At 37.7% G+C, this 12,293-nt stretch overlaps 1 protein-coding gene across 1 annotated transcript in view; it reads right to left on the reverse strand.

Annotated features, from left to right (window-relative positions):
- The window catches only part of ITGBL1 (integrin subunit beta like 1), a 189,021-nt gene extending 185,125 nt beyond the window's left edge, over positions 1 to 3,896 (reverse strand). Inside the window, exons 1-2 of the mRNA XM_011363195.2 lie at positions 3,436 to 3,896; positions 2,264 to 2,481 (exon numbers count right to left, since the gene is read on the reverse strand). Of these exons, the coding sequence (XP_011361497.1) occupies positions 2,264 to 2,481; positions 3,436 to 3,533 (316 nt within the window). The 5' untranslated portion in view covers positions 3,534 to 3,896. The remainder of the gene's footprint in view (positions 1 to 2,263; positions 2,482 to 3,435) is intronic.
- Positions 3,897 to 12,293: the final 8,397 nt, after the last annotated feature.

A 12,293-nucleotide genomic window follows, 5' to 3' on the forward strand; every position in this document is an offset into this window, starting at 1 on the left:
AAAACACTATTCTAAGTGTTTTACATATGGTAAACTTCACAACAATTCTGAAACATAGGTACTGTAATTATCCCATTTCATATGATGAAATCAAGGCTCAGGAAGTTTAAGTAACTGCCCAGGTTCACACAGCTGTTTGGTGGTGGGGCTGGGGTTTAAATCCTGGAAAATTTCCTCCAGAGCTTATAGTTTTAATCATTCTGTGATACAGTACCAGAGGAGGATTTTGTTTTCTTCACAGAGATCTGGGAGGTCTCTGGAAAGTATTCTATTTCTAGAAACTACCTACAGGAACTTATAGAGGTGAAGGCTCAGACGCCCTTAAAAACATAAAAGACAATCTACTTTGTTTCTAGCCTACCAACTATAATATTGGAATTATTTCTTGAAGATGGAATTGAGAAGCTAAATTTAAAGCACAGAATAAGCAGGGAAGCTGGCAATGCAGCCTGATAGGCTGCGCGTAAGGATTTCTTCACTGGCCCAGCAAACATAGGACATTTGCAGGGGCAGATTCTGCACCAGGCCCTGCAGTGTAGGCCTCAAAGGGTGTCAGTCGGAATGATGAGAATGGAAAATGAACACAGTTATTCCATTCAGCCTTGAAATAAAGAGAAACAGTTTGCCTTCTACAGGAATGCACACATAAGCAAATAAAACCATGGGTGACTCAGTGCTGCATTTTGTATCAGGGAGGAAGGAATGCAGTGACTAAGATGTTACGAGTAAACAACAAATCACTTTCCATGGGAGATAAGCAAGAGCACTATATACCACGACATTCCCTCTGCATAATTTCACAGAAAGTAATCAGAGAAGCTTCTTCAATAGAGGAGTTTTATCTGACGGCACCCATAACTACTTTCACTGGTTGAAGAGACTACATTTTACTCCTTTTCCAATAAAAGAACAATACAAAATGCTCTAAAAAAAAATGTGTTCAGAACTCATGATATTGAAGAGGCCTTGCCAGAGGCAATAAAATTCAGAGAAGCTAGGTGGAAGTTGCATTTGGAATGAAATATTAGACAATACTTAGCTTTCATTGCTAAGGGCTGCCTTTAATAATGCTGCAGCTTACGGGACTGATGAAGTTAAAATAACAAGTTGTGGCATTCACTATTCTTAAAGGGTTGAGCTGCATGCAGTCTTCACAGGGTAAACAACCCACATAGAAGCACCTGTGCCCCTCTGAATTACTTATATGACTATTTTTTCCACTGCCAAACTGCCTGCATATTAAGTATTCTCTCTATGCACTTCTGGGTCCAGGTGCCAAGAAAAAAACAATTTGCTATAAACTCATTCTTGATCTCTGCATGTTAGTGTTGGACGCTCATTCTTAGCTACGATGTAGGTAAAATAAGTTGTGATTTTTTTCCAACAAATTTTCCAAACCCTGGTTGGAATGCATTGTATTGTCCTTTTACTAACAGAGTGCCTATATCATTCACGATGAACTTATTGAGGTTCTTGGCCTGAAGTAAATGGCATGTTTATGTGAAACTAGTAGAGATTGGGAGTGTTCTCTACGAAGAAATATCTTGACCCTCTCCAGTATCAGGACCCAAGTCATTCCTTAGAAATGTGCAAGGGAAATGAATTTATTTTTCACTCCACCCTTACAAAGTACCAAGTTTCACGGCAGCTAAAAATTTCAAGCTCCTAAAACAATACAAAGGCGACTTCCTCTAAGCAGATATGAGCCTGCTTATTTTCTCCTTGTTGCAGTTTCTGATATGCACTTATGAATGTGAACTATACGCTAAGTACGAGAGGGCAAATCAGACTTCAATATGCAACCTGCCTCCCTGGAATTTAGGAAAATAATATTTCCCTGTGTTTCCTCAATGAAAATAAAACACAGGCTTATGTTCTGCAAATATTATGATTAACATTTGTGTTTGGGGTAGGAGAGCCCAGCAAAATAACTCCATTTGTGAGGAAGTTGTAAGATTTAGTCTGTAATAAGGAACTAAAATAGAAGGAAGTGAAATTTATAATTAAGTGAATGAATCTTACAAATATTATTTCTACTTACGTTTGGACCCTAGGGTGGAAGAAAGTATTATAATACACGATTCCAGAATAGACTAGCCAAAGAATATCTTCGCGATGGCAGCAATTTCCTTGAGGGCCATGTGTGGAGAGATCTGTCCTCACACTTCTCTCCCCTAGGAACTGGCAGAAACCTCAGAAGGAAGTTCTTCCCCATTCCTGCGAGTGTTGCGTGTCATGGAGAGGAGACAGAACCCTCCCTTACCTGCACAGGTGCTCCCGTCGTAGGTCTCGCACACCCATTCGTGGCACTCACAAAGGGGCCCGAAGTACACGCCTGGCTCTCTCACGTGACAGATGCAGACCCCACAGTCGCACCGGCCCCGGCCGTGGCACAAAGCGCTCCCTGGGGGCTGCCCTGGTGCCCGGCACCGGCGCTCTGACTCGGCCTGGGATAGCCTGCACAGGGCACCTGGCCCGCTTCTGCATGGGATGACAAACCAAGGCAAGGCCATGGTCAAGCACAGACACTGTCCCTACTGCTCTGAGCCCACGTTCCCTCCCAATGTCCACTCAGATGGAGACAGATAACCTTTGAGGCCCCACGTTTCTCAGGCAAACAACCTCCCTCTAGAAGAGCTGTTATCCCAGACGAACCATACCACCCAGAGATTATCACCTGAGAAATGACCATGACCCAAATGTCTAAGCAGTGACCTACCCACTTAGGAAATAGACCGTCTTTCAGTTGTATAGAAGTGACTCAGCCCTACCCCTTGCAAATGTGTCACTGAATTTTATATACACATTTAGATTAAATGCAAATTAATCCACTTAGCTGACTTTTCGGTTCTCTTTGAAAAGTCTCATTGCTATATGATAGCCAGGGACAGTTATTTTATTAAAAAAAAAAAACAGAAAAGAAGAAAAAAGAAAGAAAAGATGAATATATGGAAAGAACTATACACATTATAATAGCATAGGACATAATGCTTTTGAAAGTTGCATTAAGCAGTGCTTCCAAACTATACTTTTTAAAAGTTTAGCTTTGCAATGCACCTCAAAATCTCCTACAAAATGTAATACAAAATGTAATATAGATCCATGAAATAATTCTGCCTTATAGACTATGAAAACATATAGATACACATAGAACTACCTTTTAACTAATGGCAGAAATTCCTCATATATGCATTGTCATAAGAGGAAATTATGTATTTATTCAATGCTTCTATTTTTCTGAAGCAAAAGCTAAAGGACAGAAGTGAAGCAATACACAGCATAGATATGAGGAAAGGAACAGAAACAGGTTGAAAACAGTTCATCCCGTGTCCAACTTTGTAACTGCTCTTGGCTTAGGGCAGCCATCCTGCAAGATTGAGCCCTGCCACGCAAAGCAGGGCAGGTCTGTTTTAAAGAAAAACAAACCAAACTTACCTCAGAGAAGGCAAGAAGCTTTGAGGAATAGCTGACAGCCCCGAGAAGAGGAGGGAGGAGGCCAGCAGCAAGAAGTTCCTGAAGCCTGCGGGACGCATGCTGGGCTCCCGGACTGTGGAGGAGACCTGTACCTCTGCAAGGTGGAGCTCACAGAGGGAGGCTGCAAGACAGCGAGGTACCACCAGCAGATGGCCAGGCAGAAGGACCCACCGACGCTCAGGAGCGCAGGTCCGGGGCTCTACCCGGAGCTGCGAGTGCGTTGATGAACTGCCTGCGAGGATTTGGGCAGCGGCACCGCTCTGGGCGGGGTGCTGGTGCCAAACTCCTCAACTGGAGAGTCTAGGCAGGAAAGTAATTAGAAACAGTTGTACAAGCAGATGGTTTATTTTGACATTAAAAAAGAAATGTCCTGTTCACAGACTTGAGAAAATCGTTTCTTTCTTCAAGTACAAGCCTCAGAAATATCTGACAGAAGATTTGAGCTAGCTGATATTGAAGGGACAGATAAAATAATCCCCAAGATGTGAGGATAAGGGAGAGGCTGGTAATGTCAGCGTGAACGCTTGTCCGGGGAATTATTCACCACATGCTTTTAAAGAATGCACTTTTGGGATATGAGTTGTGAGAGGCAAGCAAAAGTAATAAACAAAACTTTTTCTTGTACGTTTTATCTTTTGTTTTAAATTGCGGGTATTAGATTTCTTCGGGCTTTAAAAAGTGTGTTGATTCTAGTTGTCCGAGCCAGTAGTTTATCACATCACATTTTTTCTTGACTTGGACAGTTCAAATGGTGGTTGTCCCAAATTCACCCCACTTTTCTCCATGAATCAAGTATGAGGAAACAAAATAAAATGATTACTGTATCAATTGCACTGAAAAGTCATTAGTGTCCTTTATTAAGCACCTATTATGTGCCAGTCACTTAGTATATTTGATCTCTAATTGTGACAAGAACCACACATTCGTTTATTTATTTTGCAAACACGAATTTGGCATTTATGAGGTACCAGGCTCTGTGCCAGTTAGAGAAGACACAACAGGGACTTAAGGAGACATGATCCCTACTCTGGGAATCCAGTGTGCTAGCGGATATTAATCAAAACAAAAATGCAAATATAAAAGGATAAAAAGTTGCAAATGCAATGAAAAAAGAGTACAGTTACTTCCAGATTAGCTAGATGTACCTTATCTAATCAAAATGATGTTATTTGAGCTAAGGAATAAAAAATGAATAGAAGTCAGTTTGGCAGAAATGGGGAAGTGATGGAAGAGAGTAGGGAAGCATTCTTATTTTAAAATTCAAGAAACCGAGGGCAAAGAGTGACCTCTTGCTCAAAAATAACCGACCTGCTCCAAATTACACAGAAAGTTAAAGTGAAATTTCAGCTGAAATCTGTGGGAATTCAAACCCCACACACTGTCCCCTACATTGTGTGGTCATTTGAGAAAAGTATTACGGAGGGTTATATGGGAAGGAAGAAAACATTCTTCTTTCACTTTAAGAAAAGCGCCTTAGATGCAATGGTTCTTCATGAAATAAAACCATCCAAGCTGTGATTTTGTGACCTTAAAATTAGGAATAAGCTATACAGGATGGGATTTCTCCCTGTCATTTACATCAACAGATATAAGACCAGTCCCAACATTTGCCTGTTGGGGCAAGAAGGCAAATGAGCATCCTCTGAGCAGAGCCCACCGCTTTCCTCTTGCTTCCTCAATCTCCATCTGCACCAGGAGGGGCTCTGCCTGGGGCACATCGCAGCCTGCACAGCCTGCACAATGGCTGATCCTTTGTCAACCCTTAGGACCAGGCAGGTACATGCTGGTGGCCGGATCTATCGTGAAGTGGACATACTGAGGAGAGGTGTGCATGGGAGAGTCCTGGGTACCTAGAAGACTAGGTTTAGAAGGAATGACATAGACTCTGGCTTGGGAAGTTCCCTGGATCATATGAACTACTCATCTTGTGGGGAGGAGGTATGTCTGGAGGCAAGACAGAGGGAGTCACTAAACCAGTCATTCTCAAAGTGAGATCTGTGAACTAGCAGCAGCAGCAGTGCCTAGGAACTTGTTAGAAATGCAAGTTTTCAGGCCCCTTCCCCAGGCCTACTGAATCACAGGGTGCATTTCAATAATACTTCGAGAAATCTATTTGCACATTATAATCTGAAAAGCCTTGCAAAGCCCAGGGCTAAGGGCTGGGGCCACAGATGCCTGCCTCTAAGGGTGGTACTTACACTCACTCCTAGTTCAAGTTCTGGCATTAGATGACTTCCTAGCCATGTGTAACACTATGAGGACATAGGAACAGGCTCTCTTGCCAATATCTAAAAAATAGTGGTGACTCAGAGAATATAGGAATAGTAGAAGAGAAGCATCAATTCCAAAGCCTGAATAGGAATTTACAATGAAAACATGGAGCTTTTAATAAATGAGTCATACTTTCTGAGAGAAAAAAAAATCACTGTGAAATAGGGACCTGATGTTTGAAGATTTCTTTCATAAATTAAAACATTTTTTTAACTTGCGTTGTTTTCATACCATGTGGTATGCAATGAGGAATATTGTCATTAAAAGCGTGCTTCTGTGAAGGAAAGATAGTATGTACTATGTGACTGAAAGTATTTAAATATTCAGATCATTTTATTACTGTGACTCAGAAAAAATATTCCCAGAAAGTTGAAATAGTTATACTGTGGCTGACTTGGTGACTCAGTAGAAAGTCTTGGATCCATAAAAACTCTGTCAAAATAAAATGAATAACTTAAAATTTTCTCCTTTTAGCAAACTTTGTTTTCTTTTTTTTTCTTTTCCTTTTTTTTTTTTTTTTGCCAAAGTACTAAATGCCTTGGAAATACCGACTTTTCTCTCCTCTCTCAATTTGCAGAAACCTCAAGGGCACACATTCTAATAAGAGCAAATGTAGGGTCCAATGGCTGTTTGGAAGGCCCTGAGTTTCTCACTGATGTCGAAGACCCTGTGACAGGTCTGGGGAAAAGGTAGTGGGTTGGATGCACAGTGAAGTGTCTCTGGAAAGATTGTTTAGAACTAAACTCAAAGGAGTTAAAAATATCTTAGTCCTTGAACATAGTCCTTGAGTCCTCAGGTTACAAAATCATAGAATCTCAGGATTCAAGGGATATTTTTTTTAAAGATCTAGTCCCAAATTAAATTTGTTGACAACATGCAACACAACTGCCAAATGATTAGATAGACTGATTAAGAAAACAAAAATGAAAGAGAACACACCTCTTCTGAATGGCTCTGAAGTTTTCACCCCTTGGTTTCAAATCTACTCCAAAAGGTCATTTAAAATAATATCTTGATCATAGCCTTGCTGAAAATATTTTAAGATGTAATATATGTGTTCCTCAGTCCCGCTACCTGTCCACATATTCCTCAAATAATTCTACACTTCTCAAGATAAACATTCTCATTTACATTACCTCTTCCTTGTATATTACAACTTCAGGTCTTCAATACCCTGATTTCCTGAGTGTTTTTGCTTTGTGTGGGACGATTTCTTCTGTAAAGTATAACATGTACAGCTGAGACCATAAAGTAGGTGTGTGGAATTTTTTTTTTTTTTTTGTAAACTGGACCTTGTACACAGAGGGCAAAGATAGACCAAAGAAAGAGTCAGACCACTCTAAATTGGTAGTGTCAGGTTTAATAAGCAAGGAAACTTACATATGAAGCTTGTCTTGATTGGTTACCACAAGACAAGTAGATCTCCAGAGCCACCCGCCAGAATCTTACAAGTTTATAGGGAGGCTTTAACTGAGTTCAGTCACATAAACCATACAGATTGTCTCAATAACACATTGTTCTGTCAAGGCTTGAAAAATGCTCCCACCGTAGGAACAATGGGCAGAAGTTACATTCCAAATACAGGAGAAGGAGTGAGGAGCCTCCAATTACCAAGGTCTAACTCAACCTAGTACTTTCAGCATTCTAAGTTCATATATTGTACATCTACTAGTATACTGATGATCACATTAACTTTTTGACTGTCTCATTACTCCAATTATGGGCTTTCACGAGTATATCATTCCCCAGATATAAATCGATATTTATCTTTGTTTGATTTTATGCATTAAAAATCATTATGGACGCTATTTTCATATTTCTCTCACCCTTCAAAAAGTAAGTCTTATGAGTACACTTTCTCCATCTTTATCTAAATAATTGATAAGTTAATTGAAAAAAATTAGTCTTAGAACCAAGCTTAGATGAGACTGTTCTTCAAGACAGTAAATCCCTTAATCAGCACATATTGACTAGGCAATCCGACCACTACCAGTTTTCTGGAATCAGCCTATGTCTTCACTGTGTTTACAAGAATCTTATAAAAGATCTCATTAGTTGCCTCACTAACCTTAGTTTCCCAGGTAAAACTTGGGCTTTTGCACCTCTCTGTCAGTAACTAAAACATACATATTATATACTCAATACATATTTCCAGCATGAATAATTAACCAAAAGTTATCTACAATGTAAATAATTGATTTAGGAGTCAACAAATGATTCAGGTGATACGATGGATCCTGGATCAGTAGTCAGATGACATTTGTAAACTCTCATATCCTCCGAACATCATGTATATACAACATGAATCCAAATAACACCAGATCCTCTTTCTATATCCCCAATTTTTACTATTTATATCATTTGTACCTAATTCCTATACCCGTAATTTTAAAAGCTATCTTCGCTTCTTTTCTCCAATTTACCTGGATTATCCAATAAATCCCTGAATCATGTTAATTCTATTTCTTAGTAATCTAGACCCCACTTCCACATCACTACTTTAACTTTTATTTTGTGCAACATTGCCATTCTTTTATAACTGGCCTTGCTGCATTCAGTCTCATCCTTTTGTGTCTACCTCTTACCCTGTTCCCCAGGAGATCTCATTTACACATTTCATTATGTTTATTCCCTACTGAAAAATAGTTTAATAGCTTTCCACTGTGTAGAGCATAAAGCTCAAGTCCTCTATAATTTCATACAAGACAATTTATATTTAGACTCTAACTGTCTTCATAGTGAATGCTCCACCCAGATTCCCCCCTCCAGGGCCAATGAATTCATCCTCTTGCTGATGGCAGTATGGGCTGCTGATGGCTCACAGCTGTCCCCCTCACCAGGAATTGCCCTATGCATCAGGAACAGCCTCCCCTAAGGCTGATTGCTCAGATCCATGACAGTCCTCTAATCCTTACCTGCAATAGTATTGACAGCCTCATACCCCTTCTGTGGAAAATGTAGAACTGGATAACTTTAAGCTGTACTTCATGTCAACAAGGCAAGAAACTCAAAAATTAAAGGCACCAAGATGTGTAACATGTGAAGCTGAACAAGAAGTTTTTGAGAAATATTTATTTATTTATTATTTAGGAGTATGTATATACATATGTATGTATGAATGTCTGTATGTATATATGTATGCATGTATTCTTTCTCCTTTCTTCCTCCTTCTTTCTTTCCTTCCTTCCTTCCATCCTCTGTCTAAAGCTGTTCCCCTGACCAAGCACCGTTTATTCTGTTTTATTTTCTTGTCAGGCCTTATCAGGGTCTAACATTATATTTTTCTGTTTATGTGCCTACTGTTTATGATCTTCCATTCTCCATTTAATGGCAAGTTCCATGAGTGCAGAGACTTTTGCTCTCCTGTAACTCCAGTATCTGGCACAGGGTAGAATCTCAACAAATATTTACTTAGAGAATAATTGAATGAATGAATGAATGAATGAGTGAGTGAGTGACTTTTAAAAGTTTGATACACTTTGATTAAGTTGAACAATTTGAACTTAAGGACAGTATTTCAGGTTTAATGGAAGGAAAGAATCAACACACTGTTATAAGAAAAATTTAGGCAACTAAAATATAAAAATCAGTAAGAAAATTATATTTGTCATGAAAAAAATTAAGAAAGCTAATCTAGAGTCAGATAATCAACAGCTCATCTTAAACTCTCTATATACGTGTGGCACACTAATTGTTCACATAGAGTCAAGTTGAAAGTAAAAAAGATCTCAATTTCACTCAAAACCCACTTATATAATATTTTCAGCTAAAAGGAGGCTTCCAGGTTTTCAAATAGTAAAAGGTACACCAAAGCTTTCAGGAAGGCTAAATATTCCCAGGCAGCAATAAAAATAAGTTTAAATTTCCAAGAAAAAGAACTTTTCATCTGGGCCAGAGCTGTGGAATAAAAAGGTGTTTAGTTAACATCTTTTCCAGACACTAGTGCAGAACCAGAAGGCATTTTTTTCCTCCCACGTAGTAAAAACACCTGGAAATATTAGGAACCTCTGGGATTAGAAATAATCTTTCAGTGTTCTGAGTATTTTTGCAGTTCTAGTTAATGTTGAAAGGAAATTTTAGGGAAAAAAATCTAGAAGTTGTTTTCATTGACTTCAGAGGAAAAGAGATTTATCATTTCAATGTTATTTTATTCTAACTAATAGATTCTTAATTCTTAAAGTGATGTTCAGCTGTTAATCAATTAATAACAATTTCAAGGATGTAATCAGGAACAGACAAATGAAGAGAACACTGAACTACTTGTTCAAAGAAGAGTTTCTGATGCTGGTTCTGTCATCCCATAGCTGCCTGATCTTGGCTGGGTTCCTTAACCTTCTGAATTTCAGTTTCCAAAATGGCATGTATAAAGGGAACATTGACTTGACTCTCTCCAAGTCTAAATTTCTGTGTTTATATTTTCTCTAAGAAAATATTTGCCCAACATCTTCCTGTATATATATATGTGTGTGTATATATATATATATATACACACATACATACATACATATATACATATCCTACTTATCTGCAATACCTCCAATATGCAAATTCACAGAGACGAGTGGAGAATGGTGGGTGCCAGGGGCTGTGGGGAGGGGATGGGGGGTTTACTGTTTAATGAATACAGAGTTTCAGTTTTGCAAGATGAAAAAAGTTCTGAAAATGGTGGTGACAGTGGCGCAGTAACGTGTAAGTACTTAATGTCACTTGAAATGCTTAAAATGGTCAATTTCATGTCATGTATATTTTATCTCAGTAAAAACAAAAATGAGTGAAAAAATAGGAATATATATATAAAATATATATTTTATATATATATTTGTGTGCATTTGCACCTACATTAGAGAGGAAATGGTGAAGACTAGTAATTAGTTTTTTGGTAATGGGCATTTATATAAAGCTATTTTATATAGCATAAGTTTTCAGAAGTTAAAAATTATTTCATGCATGTGCATTTTTATTTAAACATTGTGCCAGGGACTTTCCCACTACACAGGCTGGTCTATGAAGCCGCACTCAGTAGCGTTAGCCACTCATCTTCCTCCACATTATAGCACTACTCAGGGTTTTTGTGCGATGTATATCAGATACGACTCTATTTTAAAATTTTATTCATACTACCGTGTCCATTATTTTTACTAGTATTCCAATAAGAGTAAGATCCCTTCTACATAAATTAGAAAAAAAAAAAACCAGACTGAAAAAAGACTACCTAGGGGAAGAGAGATAGTTGGCAAGTTGGGTGCTAAGGGCAGACATTACGTTTTTCTGTTTATGCTTATGAGTCAGGAGCCTTGCTCCGAGAGTGTTGTCTTAGACACTAATAAGCATGATAGGAATAATAATAGAGGTATGGAAGCCCATATCAGAGCTAAGCTTTTTCCTATAGTCATATGCAACTTATAAATCTCAAACTATAGCTATAAAAGATATCATATGAACTTTGATGGAATTTATTTGACTAGGCAACTTGTTGTAAACATTTTCTTTTTATGGTGAAAATTGTCAGCAAAACTTTTAATTTTCATAAACAATGAAGAAATTCCATATTATAGGACATTTCATTTAATAAAAGCTTGGTAACCAATCTAGATAAATTACTGTGAATAGGATATGAATTCAATTGCTTCAGGAAAAGAGAGAGGGGTAAATGAGGCTAATAATCAAAAAGAATAACTGAATAGCTAAGAATTGGAATGATAGAGCCAATTTTTGAGGAGACAGCCGCTCATCATCTTGTCTGTGAGTAATTTAGTCGATTACCACTTTTTCCTTCACCTCTGCTTTTCTCTTGACCGCACAATACCAAAAATTACATTTGCATTTTAAGCTCTGGTCAAATGGTCAAAGAACTTGCTTATTTAGTTAATTCGGCCCCTAAATCAGTTGCTTTGACATTGTAGAGTCAAATTATGCTTCATATTTAATAATTCTTAAAAATCTAAATGTCTTTAATTGTTCCTGGTGAGCTGAAAGGGTATTGAATACAATGAGAAAATTGAGTTCATTGTTTCATAAGTGTCATATTTTTAATTAATTCTCTTCCTAGGATTATTCATGATTGATTTGATTTAACTGTGGATAGAAAGATAGCATATACTTTCTTTCAATTAATGATAAAGCTATAAAATGGAACAAAAAAGTTATTAATTAAATGATTTAACTTGTATATTTTTATTTTTATTTTCATCATGTTAATTCTACCAAAGAATTATTGTGATGACTTAAATATCTAAGTTTTTTAAGTTTGATGAAGCAACAAATAATTGAAAAATCAATCTATTCTCTTTCATTTAGAATCTGTGATGTGTTAGTCACTTTCCATGCCATATTTCAAATACGAGATGTGACTCATTGTAAGATTCATTATCATTTTATGTGCCACTGAGAAAGAAAAAATGTGGCCACTACACTGGACATGTGTTCTTACCACTTAGATTTTTAACTTTATATTTATTGAAAAAGATCTTTCAGGCTTATTTAGAAGTACATTTATTCTGATTTCTCTCTATAAATAAAAGGAAAAACACAAGTGAAATAAGTTGGTT

This window comes from Pteropus vampyrus, unplaced genomic scaffold (genome assembly GCF_000151845.1).
Source record: "Pteropus vampyrus isolate Shadow unplaced genomic scaffold, Pvam_2.0 Scaffold83, whole genome shotgun sequence".
NCBI lineage: Eukaryota > Metazoa > Chordata > Mammalia > Chiroptera > Pteropodidae > Pteropus > Pteropus vampyrus.